Genomic DNA, 25023 nt, shown 5'->3' with positions numbered 1-25023 from the left:
CTATGATTTCCGATAAACTATAGAGAAGTCACCCCCACCTCCATTCTGCAAATTATGCCAGTCTTGATTGCTCATTTAAAAAATATTCCCACAAGCACCTTCATATCCACCCATGCTTCCTCATTATGTTAGTCCACTATTCTCCTTTGAATCCCTCCTTAAAACTTCTCTGCCATGATGCCTAAAAAAAATTTGTCAAGGTTTAGGCAGTTAGCTTGCTTTTACTCCCATTTTTCATGCTGATCAGTATTGACTGATTGTTTTCTTGTGCTTTCCCCCATCTGTTTTACCTGGTTGTTGTATATTGTCTTATACTTAGATTTCAAGCTCTTCAGACACAGACTGTCATATGTTTGTACACCACCTAGGACAATGGCTAAGGTTAAGTTTCTGTCACGGGTATTTTTAGACAAACAAAAATTTAGACAAACAAAAATTCACAGAATCCACAACCAGTCCCTGAAAGCTGTTCCAATGTGCATCTCACCCAAACAGTAGAGGCTTCATTGATGTTTGTCATCCACGAAGAGGATCAAGAGCAAGAAACAATTCTTGAACCTCAGGACTCTGGGCGTAGTCCCAGTCCGCAGGGAGGGACTTCCTGAAAGGGAAAAAACTAAGCTACACTATCCTAGAACTTTAACTATGCTAAATGTTAAAGCTATTTACAATATATATTTGCAGGCTGACAAGAAAAAAGCTAGAGAAATCTGAGGACACAGAAGATTCTGACTCACTCTATGTAGCAATAAGAAGGAACTGGAGAGGTGTCAGCCTGCACTGCCTCTTAGGCCCTTGGTCTGGAGCACCAATAAAGCAACAATGTGTGAGGGCCAATGGACACTGCTTACTAAGAATCTCTAGATTTGGGTGCATGGTGTGCATGCATACCCACTTGTGGGATACACAGAGGGACCAACATTGGAAGAAAAACCAGAATGTTTTTAAGTGCACCCTCTGTATCTTTGCAATATCACTTTCACATAATGAGAAATGTTCAAATCATTATAATACAGGGTGTAAGAAGTTACTTTTAAAAGTCTCCAAATGTTTCAAAAACTACTTACTCTTCTTGTAAAATAAATTCAATGTTTTCTGGAGAAATCTGTCCTGTCACAGGATGTCTAAATGTTGTGGTCTGCTGGTTATGGCTGAAAAGAGAAAAATAAAAGTGATTTAAGCACTAAGGTTGTTAGAAAATTAGTTTTTTTTTAAAACAGAATTATGTATTTCTACTGACCGTTTACTGTTGCTAACCAAAGATGAAACATATTTCTGTCTTGTATTATAGGACAAATGTTTTCAATTACTTTCTCACAAGTTTGTGGAATCTGCAAGTTGCCCACTTCACTGTCTAAGTGCTAACCAAGCTCATATTTTGAAGCGCACAGATTGCAATGCTCAGCAAAAGAGTCATTCTTTGTGACTACTTACATTTTAATAGTACCAAATTGTTTAACACTAACATAGAAAAGACACAATCCGATTTACTAGATTCTGTGACGCTCTCAGGAATATGATATTGCCATAGAGACAATAATTTAGAAACCTACTAGGGACTTTTCAATTTTTAATAAGTTCATTTAATGAAACTCTTGTGGGAGGTAAAGCAGAAATTTGCCATAAGCATTATTTTGTTATTTAATAGAAATTAGTACCTTAAAATTTCTTTATCTGCTCAATCAAGAGATCATATATAAGGTTATTTATTCAGGTTATAAATCCTGCATATAAAATACAATTTAGTATTTCATCTGATCAAATACAATTAAGACACAGCAAATTTTATTTTTAATGACAGTTTTCCAAGAGTATTAGATGTTATATTTTGCTATCCTGTGTGAATTACTACTGTACATTAATACTAGTACTTTATTGATTTGAGGAACTATACTTTTGTCCACTGCCAGAATATTAGACCAAGAAAATCGTTTTTGAAGACAAATTGGGGTAGAAAAAACTATCTAATTTCAAAGTAATCATCTCAGTTTGGATTCTTCATATGAAAAATCCAAGATTCTGTCATGCAATGTACATGCTCTAATTAAGTTTTATACCCAGCAAACATTTTCTGAAGCCTTATGCAAAGTTCAAAGCTACAGCACAACAATCTGTTGATAAGTGATAAAGAAAAATTGAAAACCATTTTTAAATGTTATTGTTTCAAAGGTACAGTAAGGGTCAGCTGCAAAACCTTTATGAATCCTCAGTGTTTCGAAAAATTCATTTGTAAAAAATATTAATCTAATTTTTAATAGATATAAACCAAAGGTCAGTTACTTAAACTTTGAATTTTTTATATTTTTATTTAGTAATATTTAACTGCGTAGCATTCAAAATGCCACATAAATCCAACCAAACAAAGCATTCATTCAAAATAACTATACACAGTAATCAAAATCAATAATGCAACAATATGAAAAAGTAAACCTATTAAATGATTAACAGCTGCATGAGCCAAAAAATGCATACTAGATGTCTTTGTAATTTTTTTTTTTAATTTGATTTTAAAAAGAATTTCTTTTTAAAATTTGATTTTCTTCTCCCATGATATCTGGCCATCTGGTATTCTAGGGTTTGTGGCACCCAGGATGAACCCCAAAATAGATAGAAATGGAACTGATGCAAGCTAGAAGGTATCTATTTTAACTAAACAAAAACCCCTCCTAATTTCCATAAAGACAACAGCAGGCCCTCCATACAAAATGACAGCTTGAAAATAAAACAAAGCATTTATAATGTTAAAGTATAAGCATGTGAACAACAGGAGAAAACTGAACTAGTGGGTCACAGTCTCTTCTCCATTCTTACCCATAACTGCTCCCAAGAAATTCAGTTCCTATTTAGACAAAGAGGATCTGGAGAGCAAACTGTTCATATAGAAAAGTCTCTGTTCTTCTCTAGCATCCCACGCCACTTCTAGGTCTGTAAAGATGAACACCAGAATTGACATTTTCCAGGGAAATAATAAGGGGGGAGCCAGAGCCCAAGCCCCCTTTCTTGGCACTTGACCAGAGCTGGGTGGTATAATAACAGAGCTCCTTCCCTGCTGCTAGAGAGGTGGCCACGGCAAATTTGGGTGGTGGTGTGACCTCTTGCACTAGGCTGCAATGTCACTCAAAATTGGCCCATCCACCCTTCTGTCATGCCAACAGAAAAGGGGCTCTGCCATTTCCCCAAGTCTAGCTTCTGTCTCCCCACTGGCAGACGTGTGCCCTGCCACCACCTTCTACTTTGGGGGATAGGGGAGGCATTGGCCAGAACCTGATTAATTGGCAGCTGAGAGCCAATCAGTCAATGGGAAGGCAGTCACTGGAGCTGGATGGTGTAACAATGGAATCCCTTTCCAGCTGACATGACAGAGGGGAGGCTGGGCCAAATTTGAGTGGCACTGTAGCCCTGTGCGTCTGGTCACTTGAACTTGGTTGGGTTGGACAGGCAGTTAACCTGGGCCTATTGGATAGCAAAATTCTGCTTGCGCCCTGATATTTGCTATGATAGTTTAATGCAAGCATGCCTAACAAAGATGCCATCACCTCTTCACACTACTGAGGGGCATTCTAGCCCAACCTACTACTAAGACTCTAGGGCTCAGGGTTTTTAAAATGAGGGACAAGCAATTGGGTTTCTGTCTAGCACCGTACTGTTTCGCCAGGGCCATTCCCGCCCCGTCAGTGATAGTACCCTTCCTGTTAAATTTTTCCAGAGACGTTAGTAGTGGTGAACCAATTTAGAGTAAATTCATCTTGTATAGTTTTTCATTTGCTCCCCCCACACCTCTTTTCCCGTGAATTTAGTGATCATTAAAGATGTCATACAATAACAACAAAGCAAGGTATATTTTCCCCCCTCTGTTAAGGCTGTTGAGGAAAGTATGGGTTGAAGTGGATATATTTTTAATCACCTTTTGTCATGTCGTAATTTGTAATTTATGGGATATGCATGCAAAGCACTCAGTGGGCATCTATAGATGTATTTTTAAAATTTGAATAAATAAATAAATACAACAGCAGCAGCCAATTCTATTATCTTCATATGCTCCAGCCAGTTTCAATACTCCCCTCAAATGCTCTAACTATTCCTTCTAGGACAGGTCTGAAGAAGTCTTCAAGCCTATTCAATTTTTGATACTTCAGATAAGGCTGCCAACAATTCCAATGTCATCACTTTCTCACTAGGAAATGTACTGAAACCACCAACACATTTCAGAAGCCCCCAAAAAAACAGCCTTCACATACTCACTTTCAGACTCCATAAATCCAGGGTAGATTTGACCTTGAAGTGAAAAATTATATACTGGAACTAATCCAAAGCCATTCAGAAAACTAAGTTAACCTTGAGACCAGATTTATTCTCTCTCAGCACCAAAGAGGATGACAGCTTACTTCATATACAAAGCTCTTTTTGAAACCTCTTTATTCATTTATATTAATATATATAACACTTTACAATGTGTATTATTACTGTCATTTTACCTGTAGAGAATGTATAGCGAACATGAACTTCTTTCCCAGCCTGACTGACTCATTCTTGTGAAATATATTACCAACATTAGTTCAGTTTTGGTAAGTATGATTTTGCATTATACTATCACACAAGGGAAAGTTGGCATAACAGTCTTTTCTTCCCTTACAATAGGCATTTTGTGTTTCAAAGGTTCTTCACAACCCATTTGAGCTATTTCAAGAACTGTATTACGTAAGTTTAAGAAATTAGTTTTGTAAAAAGTGTCACTGTGTCTTACTGCCAGTGTAAAATTACTTAAAATATGAATACAAGGACATACATCATACCACGGTCAATGGCAAATAGCCAAGAAAAACAGTCATTTCTTGGGTTTGAAAGGTGTAAATGTAGCTGTTTTTGCCTCATCAGGTCCAAAGAATATAAGAAATGCAATCAGAACAAGCTATACATGATGGCTATATGGCATCATGCTCTGCTGCTCCCTCCATCTTTCTGCATGCCAGTATTTTAATTCTTCTCTAACCCTATCTTTAAATTCCCCTCTGCTACTTGGCTTGGTATTTTTCAAGCACATTACAAGTAAAAAAGCTTTGTTCTGATTGGAATTCAAAGAAAATAGTAAATATTCAATAGAAGTGAAACTTACCAAAATTAGCTGCTATATTACTTTTCTTGGACAATTTAAGTAATGCACAAACTTTAAAGGTCCAATCCTATCTAAAAACCAGCTAAGACAAAAACATTTAAGAAAAACAACTGAAACTGAGTGAGGCTGTTTCTGAACTTGTTTTTTCTTAAATACCAAAGAATCTCCCTCCCATCTTTTGATAATGTACCACACTTGTGCACCATTCTGGTACAAGCTTATCATGCCATTTTTGAAAGCTCTTGAAAGGTTACTGATTTCTTGTACTTTACAGGAGCATCAGACATTTATTCTGTGCCACCATAAGGATCCCACTTATAAATGTACTGATAAGTCAGAGGGGTCTAACTCACTCCAACAAGCAACAAAACCAGGTGCATAATAAATAGGTTAAGGAAGATTCCATTAGTATGGCTGCCACACACAAGATATTGCCTTAATTAATCACTACAATCATGTGCATTCCCCTCAATATAAAACTGAAGGAGTGAAGTGTTAGCACCTTGTATGAAAGTGCACATCAATATAATGATTTTGATACCAGATATTGTGCACCTTTGAATTACCCCTTATGAAAAGACTTAGACTGGGTGAAATTATTTATTTTTATTACCTATTCATTGTGTGTAAACTAACTTCACCATAACAAAAACAAAGCATAAATCAATTAGGGGGCAACTCGTGGCTACCAACCATTTATCTATTTTTTTCCTGTCTGACTCAGGCACAAAACACAAAACACAGTCTCCCCTCTTACCCCCCGAACATAAGCCACAATGGCTTCTGCTAACCCTCATGACCACACAGTTTAGGCTCCACAAATCAAGTAACCAACGCCAATGATCTATCATGACCAACCAATCCAGCACAAAATTCATAAAAATAATTAAAAGACTTGCCAGAAAATGGTCAATTATACAATTTGCAAATAATTTAGTGCCAAATTACTTTAAAATGTTAAGAAAATGTTGATGAAACATATCTTCTGATAGTTGTAATTTAAAGATTAATTGGCTAAAATAAAAAGTTATGTGCTTATATAATACTGTTCTTTAAAAATTTATCAGTAGAGATTGAAACTAGCATCAGTTTTATATGACATTACACTTCCCTTGATGGAGATGCCTAAAATAATAATAAATCTGACAATCTACTAATACTGTTCTGAGAGCAGAAATGACTACAAACCCTCCACACAGCTCAAACTGGATAGCGGTTGTAGAATGGAACAGTGCTGTTCACAAAAATATCTTAAGAGCTCTCATTCCCAAAATGGGCCCTCCATGCCTCCCTGATCCATATGGCCCCCTGTTGGCCCCTCTAATACCTCTAGCATCTGGCTGCTCATATGCAGATGCTAGGTGATCCATCTCTGCGGTCCACCCAGGGGCAAACTTTTTTCTCCTTAGCTTCATGTAAATTATGGAGCACACAGCAGATAAATATAACCATGGGAATATTGTCTTCATTTAGGTCTGCCTGCCATAAAGGCACCTCCAGCACACTTTTAATCTGCCAAATGCACATTTTACAGTCATTTGGCACCTGCTCAGTCTGTCATTGAAGCACTCCTTGCTGCTATCCAGGTTGCCCATGTAAGGCTTCATGAGCCATGGCATTACTGGGTAGGTTGGGTCTCCCAGGATCACTATGGGCATCTTAACATCCCCCATTGGAATCTCTTAATCTGGAAAGAAAGCCCCTGCTTGTAGCTTCCTGTAGAGGCCAGTGTTCCTGAAGACATGAGCATCATGCACCTTTCTTGACAAACCTGAGCTGATGTCAGTGAAATGCCCACGGTGATCCACAAGCACCTACAGTACCACAGAGAAGCATCCCTTTCTATTGATATATTCTGTCGCAAATTGGTCCAGGGCCAAAATTGGGACATGGGTGCCATCTAGCGCCCTGCCACAATTAGGGAAACCCATTCCTATTTCACCAACATTCCCCAGACTGACAGTCCTTAACAGCAGAATGAAATTAATGGCCCTCCACACTTGCAATAACACAGCTCCAACAATGGACTTGCCGATTCCAAACTGATTAGTGACTGACCGGTAGCAGTCTGGAGTTGCCAATTTCCACACAGCAATCGCCATGCGCTTCTCCATCAAGAGGGCAGCTCTTATTCAGGTGTCCTTGTACTGCAGGCAGGGGCAAGCTCCTCACAAAGTTCCATGAAGGTGGCTTTGCGCATTCAAAAATTCTGCAGCCACTACTCGTCATCCCAGACCTGCAGAATGATGCGATCCCACCACTCAGTGCTTGTTTCACACCCAAAAACAGGGGTTCACTGTGTGCAGGTGCTCCATGAATGCAAACAGTAATGCGTTGCTGTTTGTTTGCATGTCACACAGCAAGTCAGGTGCCCCAGATTCCTGTTCTGATTCGGAGCTCATGATATACTGTGCGACCAACTGTGATATGTTCAGAACACAGAGCAGAGCAATGCAGGATCCATCCTTTCAGACAGCGATGGCGGGCACACAGGAAACGGGGGGCCACTGAAAAATGGTGCGAAATGCAGCGAGGAACACAATGAATTATGGGATGTATATCAATGCATCATAGGATGTTGAGCCAGTTACCAATGCTGCACTATGCTCCTCTCCCCTTTCCCACAATTCCTAGTGGCAAAAGTTGGCGAGTTGCACAGTGGGATAGCTGCCCATTGTGCACTGCTCTCACTGTAGATACTGGAGCACCAAGTGTGCATGCGCTTTGGCGGCACAACGAGGGCTGTGTGGATGGGAGCGAGCACTGTAATTACAGTGCTTTTCGATCACTGATGTAACTATCATTGACAAACCTTTCTAGTGTAGACAAGGCCTCAAAAATCCCCCAGACCAGGAGTCTCCAAAGAAGTACTTTCTAGCCTTTCAACTTGCCCATAGGCATAGGTAGAAAATTCCTTCCTCAGCAACTGCCTTTCTGGCTTTGTGTGAGAGGCAGGGTGAAAATTTCTTCCTCCATAAAAACAAACATGCATACACATAATTCTAGAGTGTGTGTTCAAATAGAATTCCATTTTATGGCCACTTTGTGCTAGTAAGGACAACTCTGGATTGGGCCTGATGTGAAGCCACACGGTCACAGGGGATCAACCAGAAGGACAAACCAGAATACATGGAAAGCACATCTATTATTGTCACTTCTTATAACACAGAAGTAGTCACTTCCTTCACTGCAGGCCAGTAATTAGACCCTATGAAGATGAAGAATTTGTCTAGATGGTGACTTAGTTGCAGTAAGCCAGCGTGGGAATCTACAGCACACTGGCTTGTTGTGCATTAATTGACCATGGGGACCCTGCTACCATGCACTAAAAATTCAGTAGTCCACTTTAACTTTTGAAAGGGGAGAACATCAAAGACCACTATGGATCTTTTAGTGTGCAGAAACAGGGTCCACACCACCAGTTAGTGTGTGAAAACTAGTGTGCTGCAGATTCACATGCTGGCTTGCCATGCACTAACTCTCTGTGTAGACAACCTCCAAATGTGAGTTAGCTGGGCAGGTGAAATCAAGCATCCCTATCTCTGGGTTAAAGAGAGTAAGGCTGCAGCAAACTCTAACCTATAGGAGACTCTGTGCACCACTATTTTGTTGATGTATCAGCTGCCTTCCTCCTATACCACTTGAGCAGCATTGTTGGGGTCATGTTTGCACAGTATTTATCCTGTAGGCAGTTTTTCAACACTTCTGCATCACAGCAACCAACATGCTAGCCAACATGGGGTGTGATAAGACTTCCAAGGCTGCATGGGCATCCTTGTGCAGTTGCTCTATTTACAACCCCTTACACTTCCCCAGTGAAGGGCTTACGCAACACAGAGCATCAAAGAAATGTGCCCTTAAATTAGAGCATGACAAGACAGCTAATAATACTAACTTCCATTAGAATGAAAAAGCCTCTCTCACCTTTAAGAGTTTACAGTCCAGGGACAAGTTGCCCACTGTCTCCCTGATCCTTGCTAGCAACATGGGAGTGTGGCACAGTATCCACTCCTTGCCTTCAGTCACTCCAATCACTACCAATGTTTGCCTCTTGCAAACACATGGACAAAGTGGAGAACCAAGCATCAATCAAAGGAGTGTTCAGTTTAACATATAGCACTACTCTTCTGCTTCTCTCTCTATTCATACAACATATTGGCAAAATCAACATCAGTGAGAGAGAATCTGGCAGTAAAACTCCCACAGCACTGACAGGGCCTGGGGCAAGGACAGAAAGAGCTGGACAGGATTAGGGATGGAAAGAAATTCTAAAACTGTTTCAAATCTTATATTATCTTCTTTCAATGCCCCAAAAATCTCCCTCAAACATGTGGCTGAAACTTTGGCAGCTCTGTAAGGTGAAGTATCTTTGCATGAAATAGCGTGATCTTTATGCAATTACTTAGCAATAAAAATGACACTTATCTAGTACTTCATATTTTCAAGGAGCTATTAAAATATTAAGAAATTCTTCAGCATCTTTGTGAGGTAGGTAAATATGATCCCCATGAGGTACACTGAGGTTAAAAATAATTTACTCCAAAACTATATCATAAGTGAGTGGCAAAGCCAGAATTAGAACCCAGGAGTTCCTAACTTCCCCAGACCTGTGCTTAGTCCTCTAGACCAATACATACATTTTTACTGTTTATTCTTCACATCTTAAGAAGTGTAAGATAGAGATATCTGCATAAAAAGGATTAGAAACAGCAATGTAACTTTTTCAAACTTTCACTGTGTTTTAATAGTCATTCCTAGACTTTTTTATTAACTGTAGAAAATATTGCATTATAAAATTTAATTGTCTGAGTTATTGCTTAAGTCTATAATCAGGGATGTCAATGCATTTAAAATAAGGAGAGTGAATTAAGCTTACTTTATATTGAACATTACATACAATTTCAAACCATCTCTAGGCAATACTAAAACCTATACAGATTTCCTCAAGAATTCCTGCCTTTGAACTTTCAACTAGATATAATTTCTACTAATATCCCATCTTCAGAGTAGAATTTGCCATTGAGTCTTTACTACATCTAACTTAAATAAATGTACTGCAGTTAGTTGTATAGATTCTCTTAAGCACAAAGCAGATGTAACTGATTTCTCCTTCAAGCATCCTTGCTATTTTCCCAATATATTACAAGCAGTACAATGATTAATTTGCACTGTTACTCATTTGGCCTATCATTCCCTCTGCTTGATTTTTGCATCTCTGAAGGAAGTTTAGGCTCTTAATAATCGTTACACACACACACACACACACACACACACACACACACACACACACACACACACACACACACACACACAATTGCTTTTAGGCTGTGACTTTGACATTCACTTTCCTCTGAGACCCAATCCAGTTACAAGATATCATGATTTCTGGATGGAAAATCCCTCATTTAAAGTGACTGTATACTAACTGGCCAAAACCTGTATGTATACCTTTTCCTCGTATCTCAAGTATTGTGAATCCTCACAGAGAAATTTTTCTCTTCTATGTGGTTGGTAATTTAATTTCAGTTACAAGCCCATTTTAACTTCAATTAGTCAGCTATAGGCACATATCAAGATCATTAATTATCACTCTGAACACTTGCTGGTCACGTTTATCTGAGTCTTATAAAAATGATTTTGCTGACAGCTTACATTTAATCATATAATGTAAAGTAGTAAACACATTAATTAATAAACTGATGTTAAAAAAGGACCCACACTTGTAACAAGTACAGTTAATATTATCAAACCCAATTGTACTGATTTTTTAGCAGAATTCACCACTGACTCAAGGGGAAATTCCACTTAAAAATCAACCGTATCATTATTTTGCAATATTGTTTCAGAGTTTAACTTAATTGGAATTTCATTAAATGATTACATTTCAGTTATTCTTGATTCACTTTGCTTGCAGGATCAGGATTTGTCCTACACATGCAGAGCCCTGAACTAGTGTGACCACCTGTCCCAAATTGGTTGGGACAGTCCAAAATGCAGAATTCAAGTTCCAGTCCCAGGTTGAATGACTCCAGGACAGCATTTGTCCCAGATTCCCGCAGTGCTGCTCCATGCCTGCCACGGCTATTTTTAGCAGTGCTCACCAGATTAAAGCTAGCAAAAGTATGCCTATCCAAACTGCAATAACACCTCCAAATGCTGTATTGACATACCTTTGATGAAGCAAACTTTTCTTTATACTTTTCTGCAAAGCACATAGCTGAGAGCAGGTGCTATATAAATAACAGAAGAAAGATCATCTTGTGCCTCAGGTACTGGACTGGGGGGCTCAAGAGATCTGGGCTCAGCTCTCAGCCCTCTCACAGACTTCCTATGTGACATTGCAAAATCACAATCTCTCTGTGCCTCATTTCTCCATTTCTACAATCCCCACACTTTGTGTAATGTATTTAAATTGTAAGCTCTTCAAGGTGGGGACTGTCTCTTACTTCATGTTTGTAACAGTGCATAGCAAAGTTTGGGGTCTCTATATATTGTTGCAATATAATTAAAGAACAAATATTCTTTAATTTCAAGCCAGAAGGGAAAATTCTGATAATCCAGTTACACTTCCTAAAGGGTATCATCTTTAAAAATAAGAAAGTAGTTAAAATTGAGAGTAGTTTAAAAAAAATTGTGAAACTGCCTAGACAAGACGTGCTGCTGTCTGAAAAACTTATTCAGGAGATCAGACATTTCAGGAAGCCCCTTCCAACCCAAGGAATTTTCTTGCTCAAGCAATTAATATCTTAATAAAGATTACAAAGTCTCCTTCATTCCTAATTTTAAAAATTTGTTTGTGCCAATTATTTTTTTCATTTGAAATGTTACATAGGGAATTTTTTTGCTTCTTAATTACAAAGTAGAGTTCCTCACTGCTGTAAAGTGAAACATTGTACAACATGACATGTCTCTATGTAAGTACAGTATAACATGAATTTATCAGTGTAAGCACCCTGCTGTGAACAGAATGAAAACAGTCTATGAAGTCCAAATTTACCACTTCATGAGATTTGGATTTAACAACGTAAATACTGTAGTAACAATCCTTCAGCCTAAACTTACTCTCCAAGCCTGGCTATTGTTCGGCTTTCTCCTAGAGACTTTTTGCCCAAAATCCTAGCTCCCTCTGCCAAAGAGAAAGTTCGACTTATTTTATATCTGGTTGGTGCTAACTGAATCCAGTGCTTGCTTGATTCAGCAATAATTATACTGCACCTGCATATAGGTTCAACTACCTGACAACAAGATGACTCAGAGGAGCTGGGTTTCTCTAGGCAGTTGTCCCAGACACTGTCATCCTATTATAGACAATTTCTTCAATACCATTTTATTTTAAAATCTAAATTAAATCATGAGATGAGCAGCGTTAAGAGAGATGGTAAATGCAATTCAGAAAGATTACAGATGTTAATAGTAATTAGCACAAAGTATGACGCATGAAGACAATTTGACATTCTAATGCAGAATATTCCATATGAGGGAATTCAGAAATAGGACATTTTCCCTAACAAGATGGACTATAGCAGAAAACAAGACAACACAGTCTCATTATGTTGGATTATACAGACACTCTATAGGTTTTATCTAGCATCTCAGAAATTACATATTCTAATTTACTACTTTAAATTATAATACTTTAAATACTGTTCATGGAGAAACATCACTCAAATTATGCAATAACAGAGTTCATGTGAAAATAATGAAAAAAGTGAACAATTTGCATGGAAAGAGAGAGGCTATTCCTAAGAAAGGAATAAAAGGTAACTCCTGCTGCTTTGGCATCCTTAAGTGACTTGTGACCTGATCCTGTGTCTTGCATGCCTTACTTTAGCCTCATCCGACAGTCCTTACCATTGACTTAAATAGGAGTTTTGCCTGTGTAAAGCCTGTAAGAGTTGAGCTCATAAATTCTTGGTATAGAAATTATATTACTGGCAAATGGGAGAATGACAGTCAAATGTTAGTGTGTAACAAACCAAATCTGGTCTTGATTTGGAAATAATTAGCCAACTATTACTGATAGAAGTCTGAATGACTGAATATATTTTTATAAAATGATCTAGAAATGAAGGGAGCAATGGTAAGACAGACAGATCAGAACTGATCCAGGAAAGTTAGTGAGATTATCTCTAAGACACATGGGGAGTCAGAGAGAGACTTTTCCCCTTTAATGATTTTTGTTAATTTTAATTAAATTTAAAACAAATTAGCTTTGGTTGTGCTAACATCTTCCTCTACTACAACCACAAGTTTCAGCTACAGCTGCCAGGCTCTGCTTTTGAAATTAACCTTGGTTAGGCTGAATCCACGGCAAAGAAAAATGGTTATTTAGGAAGAGAAAAAAAGCTTTTGTTTTATTAATTGCAGCCCTAATATTAGCTGCATGTAAAATAAATACATTTTTATTCAAACCAGACTGCATCACCTTCCAAGGCTTCACTCACCAGAGATTGGATTTAGGCTGAAGATGCGAACTCTAGCAAAAAATTGAACGTTAAGATGATCAATGGCTTCCAGTGGAAGGTAAGTTTTATTTTAGATTAAAGTTGATGTTCTTTTAAAGAGTATTCTGGCCATTTCTAGTGGAAATGTAGATCTTGCTGACTGAATAAAGAAAATGAAAAGTATATGGAATACTATTTTACACTAAAAATCAACAGAAACTTAAAAATGAGGGGTCACATTCTGCTTCCCTTCTTCACAAAAGTTGCCCTGTGGAAACCAATGGGACTGCACAAAAGAGAAAGCCAAAACAGAGTGTGTCCTTAGGGTTTAGATGCAAATGAAAATCCATATGTGGCTTTAATGCTAGATGTAAAGGGATTACAGAAGATAATGAATAAATAAGCTTTTAATTGTGTTAAATAAATTGGCATGTTAAATCAAATTGCATTATGTAAAGTACTAATTCTGGCACACTGCCTATTTCTTTATCTTGGTGTAATGAAAAGCAAAAAACATCTTGATGTTATATGAAGAAAGAATGAAGGATATATAGGTGAATGAACGTCATCTTTGAGATGGAGTGAAGGAAATACTAAGAAGGGTAAGATGAAGATCTTGGCAGCAATTTTTTTCATGTTCCTCATAATCATGTCTGCCAGAATGGAGAATGTTTGTTGTTACTAGCTTCTGGAATGGTGCATTTGACATTTAAACAACATGACGTGACAAGGTTATTATGGCGTGCATACTAATTCGTACTGAGTGTGTTCACATGACACATGCCATAAGCAACACTCTGCCAATATGTACACCATAATTCATGCATGAAAGCATTTGGAATTCTATTACAGTTAACATTTTATAATCAAATCCTATTTTAAAAAACATCTTCCACAGTATGTTTATTAAAAGGTTGAGATACATCCTGAGGTGCTGATGATTTTTATAGTCACAGCTATGCATTCTTTTTAGGCAATCAGATCACTATTTCCTATTTTGTCATCACTTTCATTGGAATATACAGATGGTTTTTTATAAGTTCCGTATACACTTCAAGACTGTGCTTTTAGTTCGCACACATTGTGGTAAACGCTATTGTAAAAATTAACTAAATTATATTTTTAAAAATTAAAAAAGAACAGTCACTTAAGGACAAAGAATTTAAGAATTCTATTTATAAGATTATTAATTTCACTAGTTTCAGATACCAAGGCTCTGGATTTAGGAGAACATTTACACACATGCTTAAGTCCATCCCTATTTGGTACAGCATATAAACACGTTTAACCAGCAGCTTGTTTTTAAGTGTGTTCTAAATAGTGACACTTTCCTGACTCAGAGCCAAAGATTAATTTTCTCATTTCTCATAAAAGCAATGGAAATAAGTCAGTACAGGACTAAGAAATACTATGTCTGGCTTTTATGAGTGAATATTTGAAAATACAGATGAGTCTGCTATCAGCGATTATTTGACTATAAATCAAGAATCTAGCAAATAAAAATCCAGATGCTTCAAACCAGGTCAGTGATCTTATGATAATGTTCTACCTATCATTGGGCACTGTCTCTTGCTCCTAGGCTACAGAGCACAACTGACCACTGAAAAGGCAACATCCTCAGCTACAAGATAAGGGAGCATTTTGTGTAGTTTAATACTCTCCCTGGAAGATTATTAGAAGAGATTAAATTAAAACGATGCATTTGAATTTAACTAATCTACTTTACCCTACAGAAAAAAGTTTCATGCGCTAAAGAATATAGAATTCCTGCTATTGTTAAAGTAAAGTGTATAAGCATGTATAGAAGAAAAAAATATACCACAAGGTATAAAGTCAGGTACTTTGGAGAGGAAATGCATCTACAGCAAAGGCGAGGTGCCTTGTATCAAAAAAGGGAATGCACAAGAAACTAATAGTTCTATACCCACCGTTTGACTGGTCCAAGAGAAAGATGTTAATGTAGATTTCCATTTGATTACTTAATTAATATGCGTATCAACCAATAGATATAAGGCAATTATATACATCAGGATTTACCTTTAAGGGCCAGTTTCGTATACTACTTAACTAGCACAATTTAATGTGTCTGTCTAGATTCTTGTGGGTTTGATCTGCATTGTTCTTTGATGACTCTTGAAACTTCTGCATAACTGTCTGAAAAATCTAAGGTATCAGTAAAAGTGATTGTATTTTTATAAAACTATGTACACAGGAAACTGTATCACAATCACGAGCAATAAGCCAAATATAGTGTCTGTCACATGGTTCCAAAGCCAGTTAACTTCCATCTATACTTTCTATATGTTGGGAAAGGGATGCAACTTTGCAGTTCATTCAGTTTTCCCTTTCATCTAGACACGTTTAGATTGAATCCAGTAAAACGAAGAGTCTGAATAAATTTATACTATGCCAGACATATTTGGGGCAATATGACACTCCTACATTATTCTCTCACTGAAACCACATGGGACTTGCTCAGAGATACACTTTGACTGCAGTACACTGGTCCATACAATGTTTGCATAGATAATTTGTATACATTCCTGTTAATACTAATTGTACTGTAGATCTCCTGGAAGGGTCTGTGAATTTCAGTTAGAAGAAAGCACAGCAGACAATGATAACAGTTCATGCTCTTTAAAGAAAGACATGAGGCAAAGGCATTTTCAGGGTAAGTGAAACAAAATATGCTAAAATATCTTCATTTTAGGTTTGATCGTGAGAAGCACTCACATCTCTGAATAACTTCAGAAGTAGTTGAACCTCAGCACCTTGCAGGTTCAGGATTCCAGAACCCTATGTTATTTGTCTTAGAGTATTTCAAAAGAGATCCAAAACTATGGAAATACATTGGGAAACATAAAGAATGCTAAATTGTGAAGTCTTGTGAAATCAATCATTTAGTGTGAACAACTGAAAGCAACCAGTGCTATGTTTATTTAAAAAAAATCTTGTTTGAGACAACATGCCTCAGGGAAAAAAGGATGGGATTTGGGGGTGAAGGAGACTAAACTTGTACACCCACTTCTTTTTCAAAACACTGTTCGAGGAAAGGCAAATATTCAAGTCCTGACTTGGAGCATTACTGTAGAGAGGTTCATCCTTTGCTCACATTCCCTGTAGCTAAGCCAAAGCAAAAGTGCCTTCTATAGCCTAGATTGTGAACTAGGTGTAAGGTTCTACACCTTTTCACTTCTCTTTTAATTTAGTCAAACTTCGACCACAGTGAATAATTTTTTTCAAACTGTCCTCAAAATTAATTATTTAAATGGTTCAAATTTGCTACTAAACCTATTTGATCCTCATAGAAAATAAATTAAATGAAACGAACTATGTAAATGGAAATTCCAACTCAACTTTGACTACGGAACTTAGAACCTCCACAATAAAACTAAAATAAAAGTATTGTTTAATTTAAAACCTCAATATATATATAGTATTATTCTGTAACTGAGGGGCACCCAAACATTCATAGTCCAGGTATTATTAGAATGTTGCATACCTATTTCCCCCAAAAAAGTTATTCAGCATCTGAGCCTCATGTTCTCTTAAGCCCCAGGCTTCCCTGTACTACTGAAAAACATCTTAAATGCAGATAAAGACAGATATGCTGCTGCCCCCAATCAAATGGCTTAATTTGTAAGCTGAGTTGATCCTATAAGCTTCCATAACATTTTACCCTTTTTTCTCAAAATCTTAGATAGTAGATAATTATCCAGAACCTGCTATGCAACTGCAGCATTCTACACTAATAAATACCAAACGAAGGCAGAGCACGGTGGAATTCTCTTTTGGAGTTCTAGAACACAGCAGCATTAGCACATTCTCTCCTCCTTATACATCACTCAACCAGTTTCCCGGTAACTTTGTTTTAATGGGTGATGACATCTTTGTAACTAGCCCTTCTGGTTGCTCTTATCCATTCTCTAATGACCAAACAAACAAACAAACAAAAGAAGGGAAATCACATTAAATCACCTTAACATCTCTTATTTTTGGTGTTCTAGGAATACACTCCAATAGCATCTAATTCTTCTAAAATGTGTTTACGTGAGTGGAGTCGGCTATAATATTTTAGAGCATTTAAGAAACCCTCAAAATATTAATTATGTAAACACAGAACTTCAGTAATAAAATCCCATACCTGTTACGGTCTTCAGTCCAGATCTGGCCAAATTAGAAATTGTGGAAAAATGCCATCACACACATTCAGTAGAACTTGTTCCCCTTGTCCCGTAATTTTCTGAATGTTGAGGTTACACTGTGTATGCAGTCAGGCCCAACCAAACTTTCTTCATTGTTATATGGTTGAAAGAGATCATACCCTGCCTGTTTTTGCTTTTACCAATCAAAATACACTTTAGGCTTAAGGAAATTGCATTACGCTAGGAACCAGGGCACCACGAGTTCCAGTTTTACCAAGACTGGTTTTAATAATTCTATGTACTGCACAATACTTATTTTTCAAGGACTTACATCCCTATGTTAAGAAGCAGGAAAGTAGAAGAAAAGGTAAGGAGGTTGCACAAGGTCTCCCCTGGTAGACTTGGACACAGAATACAAGTTTTGACTGTGAAAGACTCAGAGATCATCCATTACACCCAATGCCTTTCAGAACGAGTATGACAAAAGTATGTGGTCGCTCTGTGCCTAGAATAGGATTACTCTTTCTTAACCAACTTTGAGACCCACACATAAGTAAACACTACATAAATGTTAATAGCAACCATGAATTATAAATATTAGTCCCATACTTTAACCAAGGCCACTATCACTTCCCCACAAGACTTAGGAGTAAAGCCCAGAAAGCCTGATTCCCAGCGTTACTCTGATGTCTAACAAATAGTTAAATTCTCTCTTGTGGATGTTTCAGATAGAGGATAAAATCCTACTAATGCTGTCAGCTAGCTGAGTTTCTTCTTTAGCTGGACTGATGGATACCTGTAATAGATTTGAAGGTCCTGTGTTCAAACCCTATAATGGTGCATACAGCACCATTACAGTCACACACCACAGAATACCACCACCTCTCTTTAAAAAAAAATAAACCTAGGAAACTCCATAAAATGTAAGATAAAAACACTAGTAAGGTTGTAAAGCCAAGAGTATAAAACTTCCATTGCTAAATTCATGGACTCATGGTATTCAGAAGTGTATCAACAGTGAAGTTCAAAAACTTGAGGCTCTAGAAATCAAATGCAGCTCTAAAGTCAACTTTTTGCAATAAATCTTCCAAAACTGAAGTCATCAAACATTTGTATCTGCAACAAAAAAACACTTCCCATAAATGACATGATAAAACTTTTAATTTCAAAAACATGTTCTGGTCTTCATGGTGTTATAAATGCAATGCAGAAATCAAGTACAAAAGGCAAAACATTGCATTTCATAGAACAAGGAACTGTACTTAACTGTAAAAGGAAAGGCTGTTAGAAGGAAATCAAATCCATTTAAGGTACTATATTTGTAGGGAACTGACTATTTTAATGGTTTTATCAGCTAGCAGTTCCTAATTATCTATTTGGTCTTCCTGAGACCATGCGTTGTATTTCTGGGGATGAAGCAATTAGCAATGATATTTCAGACGCAATTACTCAAAAAAATTGCTCCACCAAATCCAACATCAAGACAGTTTTCTCCTTTATATATATATTTTTTTAAAGCCCATTAAGAAAATATGTAATTTTGTCCTGCAAGTCTCTGAAACATTTTAAATGTCTATAATAAAGCTCTCAGTAGCAATTACTCACTTTCAAGATGTCACTCAAGTGTCACCATGACAACAACAACAAAAAGCTTTCCTTGAGTAAAAAAGACAATGGGGATTTTAATTACTGCCATTCATTCCACTGACAGTTTGAATGAAAACATTTACCAAAATGTTACCCCGAATGAAAAGCCAACAAATACAAATTTAAGATTTCAAGAATAACCTTGTCATATGCAGTGTGATGTTCTTTATAGCTTTTCATAAATTAGCATTTAACATTGCCTGTTTACCAAACATTTTTGTGAATCTGAATACAAAGTAAGTTTCAGAAGTCTGTTTCTCATGCTGAAACCTAAAATGTTAGTCAAGGACACACTTGTCTAAATAAATATCGACACAGAACATTTAATTACAAAGGAATTCAGGCAAAGCTGGGGACTATTTTATCACTTTTCCTTTTGCCCCAAACAATGGGTCAGATATGAGTGTGCAGGGGGAGGAGACAAAGAATGCCTACTTTTAAATATTTATATTTTAAACGTATTGTGTGTGTGTATGTGTGTGTATATACACACACATACACACAATACGTTTAAAATATAAATATTTACTCATTCTTTACAGTTTGTTTAATGCACCCTATTGTCCAAATCTCAAATGCTGGATCTTGCAAAATTTTAAGGATAATCCTTACTCATGCAAGCATCGACTTTAAGCGAACTACTTGTAAGTGAAAGTATGCAGAATCTGGCCCTAAGATTGCAAAATGTTTTCAGTTCCCTCAAGAAAACACACAAAGGGATGACAGGAAGAAGTCTCGGTGTAGTTTTCCCTCGGGGATTAAAATACCATACATGAATGGCAGCAGCTTTTTAATCTAATCGCATCAGAATTATTTACTTTAACTGGCTGACAAATGGATGATATTTGATCATTTAATATTTTGCCACTATTTTCAGCTGATGCCTTCATATAACATAGCTTTTGCTGTACTCCAGGAATATTTGGAACATTAAGCTATGTCATAAAACTGTGGGAAAACCCCCATTATAATGCTTTTATTCCAAACCAGTAATCTATCACCTAAGGTTCCACTAAGAAATGCTTAGGAACAGAAGATGCCAGAATCTGCAAACAAGTATGAAAGATCATACCTGCAGAAAAAATGTTATTTGTATCATGTTTACAGAATGACCCGTTCTGCTTAGATTTTGATAGAGTACAAATAAATAAGGAGGCATACCCAATGAAGTTAAAATACTGTCACATTGTAGATGTGTTAAAGAATCTTAAATTTAACACCATTTTATTTTTAATTTTTTTTTTATGTAACTAGTCTTCAACTTAGCACCTTAAAACATATAATGGACCTGATGCTTGATTATACCACAGTATACTGTCATCATCACCAGAGGTACATATAAACTATATGACTATATGGATATATGTGAAAATATGTTGTTAAAACAACTATATGCTCTAGTTGTGGACATTGAGAGTAGAACTGCATTTGAACAGACTTCTAGATACTCTCAAAAGATACACAAAAAATACCACTTAGTTATAAGCTGATATGGAGACATAACTAAAGATGTAGTCTTTTTTTGTGTACATGAGAGCGTATAGGACTTTGGTCATCCCAGTGTCCTTTAATCCCAAAAAAGGGAACTGAAATAGAAAGACAGACCAGGGCAGATTAAAGCAGAATCCATGGGGAACAGTTTACAGTGTTGGCAAGGTGTAGAAGAGAAGCAGGTTTGGGAGACTCCAGGGGAGCTGCAGAAATAGCTGTTAGATCAATTCTATTTAAAATCTTTGGTCAGCATTTTCAAAAGAAACTAATGATTATTAGGTGCCCGATTTCTGACACTTAGAAGCATCTGATTTTCAGAAGTGTTAAGCACCTGGCCTCTGCATACCAGGTTTTTTATGATGTCGGAAGTTAGGCACCCAAAATCATTAGTCACTTTTGAAAATGTAAGCCTTTATCAATTATCCAGACTGGAGGAATGTATCATAGAACACATATTTTATATGCAGAGTACGTTAGAGTCAAGTTGTTCTGGACACCAGTGAGAGAAAAGAAAACAAAGAGACACAGGTAGTTAAAAATATGGATGGGAAATAACATGCTATTCAAGCTGGAAAAATTAATCTGGGGGAAATTTATCTGAAACACAAGTATTTCATAGGAGGAAAATATAGTTGAAAAGTAGCAATGCTGGAAGAGACTGAAGTTTTGACAGTGGGAAGCAAAACCAGAAATAGCAATTGTCATGATTTTGTCATGAGTCTCATGATAATTATTGTTTTCCTTAAAGTTCCAGCTCTCAGAGTCAAGTGGATATGTGATGATTTCATCCTTCATTCTTAAAGAACAAGTAAATTTCTAGCCCTCGTGGCTACGGAAAAGTTTCAAAATGTGCAGTGCACCCACGCAGAACACTCAAAAAGCAGAAGACAAATAAAAGTAAAATCAAATCTATTATTTTTTATATAATCTCATGATTTTTGGTGAGCCTGACTCATGATTTCTGAACATTTGGGGATGGCAATGCTGCAAAATGAATGTCTTTTCAATGCAATATGGACAGAAAAGCCACTGCAGTTTGCAGCTGAGAAGTGAGACAATAGTGCCCGTCAGTAAAAATAATGCATGATATTACACATGGAATTCCATGTTAATTTCTGGACTCTCAGTACTAGAAAGATATCAACAAATTTCCAGGAATTCAGAGAAGAGCAACAAAAACTATTAAGGGACTGTACAGACTGATGTCCAGAACGAAGAAGAGTAAGAACTACATATATGGCTTACTTAGGCGGTCAGTGAAGACCCGCTCAGTCGATCCAGAAATCGACGTACTAAGACCACCTTCACAAGTGGCGTAGCGCAGCGCTGTGTCGACAGGAACACGGTTCCCGTCAGCACAGTGCAGTGAAGATGGCACGCAGAAGAGAAGCAGAGAAGTCGACAGAAGTTATGCAAGTTTTTTGCATAGCTTGCATAACTCCCGTCAACTGCTGCCGAATCCCAGAGGTAAGTGTAGACAGGGTCTCACTCAAGAGACATATAATAAGAGTCTGATGACCAAAGTTAGGAGAAGTATTTAAGGAGATTAGTTGAAATGCAATAAAAATAAAAAATGCAATAAAAGGTAATAGGATGAAATGAGATAAAGGGAAATTTAATCTGGACACCAGAAATATTTCATAATTCTCAGATCTATTAGAAGACAACAACTGTGTAAGCCTCTCACAGGAAGTACTCCAAACTACATTTTTTTGACTCATTTAAAAAAAAAAGGAATAAAAAAGGATAGAGTGCTGTAAAAAACCCATACTAGGTAGGGAATAATCCTAAACTGGTGGCAAAAATGCATAACAGTTTAAGTTCTCCCTCCTTCCAGCATTTCATTTCTGTGGTTCTAGAGATTGGATTCTTGGTCATCTGAAATTCTTTATACTCAGACCAGGATTTTCTCACTAATGCATTGAATCAACATAGATTAAGGAATAAATTGTTAAAGTGAAGTGGACAATTCACATTTTTCTGAAAATCTAAATAGTCTTCCTCCGTTGAGGATTTGTGCTGAGTTAAATTTTACGCACCATTCTGGGGAAGTAATTGGTGGTATATTAAATTCTGCACATACCCCTTGCTCTGATCTATGTCAGTGATCAAGTAATATTGAGTGTGTATTTCCTTTTAAATTGTACCATTTGACAAAGGCAAATGCATTCATCCACTGTAGCGTGTTCTTCAAGGATGAAGAGAATTCATTCTTCAAGAATGTTCAAAGTTAGAACAAACAAAATTTCTATTGTATGTAAAACTTTCTTGATGTTCATCCACACATTCAAAATTTAGTTACTGTAAGACACCCAAGTGAATAAAATCTATAGCCATTCAACCTCCATTTATTTCCATTTTATGGGCAATTACATTATAGAAGTTGGTTGTCAAAAGATGTAAGACAGGGGTGTCAAACATCCAGCCCATGGGCCAGATACAGCCCACCAACCTTTCTGGTCTGGCCCCTGGTGGCAGTGCGTGCTGCCGAGAGATGTCGCAGCTTTGTACTCTCTGGTGGCAGTGTGCGCTGCCATGAGATGTCGCTGCATCGCACGCTGCCGCCAGAGAGTACAACGCCGCTAAATCTCGCGGCAGCACACACTGCCATGAGATCTGTGTACTCTGGTGGCAGCACGTGGAGCGCTGTGTGCACGAGACACAGCACTCCAGAAGGCGGGAGAGGGACAGTGTGATCTTGCAGCATCGCACAGAGCGCTGTCTGTGCGAGACTGCGCTCCAAAAGGCAGGAGAGGAGAGAGTGTGGTCTCGGGGCATCGCAAGGGGCAGAACTGATATTTCACAGCCCACTCATTTCAAAACATATGCTACTTTCAGATGCAGAAAAACCTTCCTACTGCTGCTCAGTTTACCATTTTCTCCCACTTCAGTTGCTATTGCCACCCATACATCTTCTCAGAAGAACTGTCCCAAAAATACATTGGCAAATAGCTTAGGAAAGATAGAAGCCAATTGTTATATTAGATTTGTTCAGACTGAAAGATATATGCTCCTTCTCCCTCTGGTGCATAGTAAAGGCACATCTCTTCCACTGCATAATTTTGGGGTTACTCAATTCTCCTATAGAACAACAAGTCTTCAAAATATCACTGTAGCCCTGCAAAGTAAAATACCATCAATCTGTGATAGTTCCACACATTGTAGGAGAGTTTTACAGTTAAGTAATTGAGACAAACAATACCTTGCAGCATCGCAGAACGCGGTGTATGCCAGACTGTTATGGTGATATCTAGCATACACAACCTTGTGTAAGCTGGGCCTTGTACATATATACACAGTTTTATGTCTTTACACAACCTTGTGTAGGGTCTTGTACATACATACACAGCCTTGTGTAGGGCCTTGTAATTATGTTATGGAAGAAAAGAAAAACAGATAAAGAATGTCGTGTGGTTCAAGAGAAGCAGAGAAATGTGTATTTCTTTGCCGAACTGAATGGAAAGCCAACATATTTGATTTATACGCAACATGTAGGTTGCATGAGGACAAAGTTTCTGAATTGGAGAAGTTCTTGTAAAAACAGCAATCGCTATTTACAAATGCCCATCAAGTAAGCGAAGCTGCAGTTAAGGCAAGCTACATGATTGTGCATGAACTAGCACGGCCATCAAAACCTTTTTCAGACAGGGAAATTATAAAGAAATGTATGTTAATAACTGCAGAATTAATATGTCCGGATAAACGGCAAGCCTTTGTAAATATAAGCCTCTCGAGGAACACAGTCGCTGAGAGAATCAGTGATTTATCAGAGAGCCTTAACAATCAACTAAAGGACAGAGTCAAGTCCTTTATTGCATTTTCGATTGCAGTTGATGACAGTATGGATGTTACTGATGTAGCACAGCTTGCAATTTAGATTCGTGGTGTTGATAAAAACATGTGCATAACAGAAGAATTTGTAGAACTGGTTCCGATGAAAGACACAACATCAGGTGACGATATCTTCAATAATTTGGTGGAAACTTTGGACAGATTAGGTGTGGACTGGATGCACACTGTGAGTCTGGCTACAGACGGAGCACCACAAATGGTGGGTAGGAAAGCTGGAGTTGCTGCAAAGTTAAAGGAAAAAATTCCTTGCTGTCAATCCGCAATATCAGTTTTTTAATTTACATTGCATTTTATACCAAGAAGCACTGTGCAGTAAAACACTGAACCTGGA

The 25023-nt window shown here is 37.4% G+C and overlaps 1 protein-coding gene across 11 annotated transcripts in view; it reads right to left on the bottom strand.

The window, feature by feature from the left end:
- PLEKHA7 (pleckstrin homology domain containing A7) overlaps positions 1-25023 on the bottom strand; it is a 291612-nt gene that overhangs the window by 115167 nt on the left and 151422 nt on the right. For all 11 annotated transcript variants that reach the window (XM_067540688.1, XM_067540693.1, XM_067540691.1 and 8 more), the window contains one exon: positions 1068-1151. In XM_067540688.1, coding sequence (XP_067396789.1) covers positions 1068-1151 — 84 coding nt within the window. The remainder of the gene's footprint in view (positions 1-1067; positions 1152-25023) is intronic.

This window comes from Emydura macquarii, unplaced genomic scaffold (genome assembly GCF_026122565.2).
Source record: "Emydura macquarii macquarii isolate MOO-44397 ecotype Brisbane River unplaced genomic scaffold, CSIRO-AGI_Emac_v2 contig_587, whole genome shotgun sequence".
NCBI classification, from domain to species: domain Eukaryota; kingdom Metazoa; phylum Chordata; order Testudines; family Chelidae; genus Emydura; species Emydura macquarii.
The sequence above is the reverse complement of the archived record's forward strand: the minus strand, read 5'-3'. Positions and strand labels throughout refer to the sequence as shown.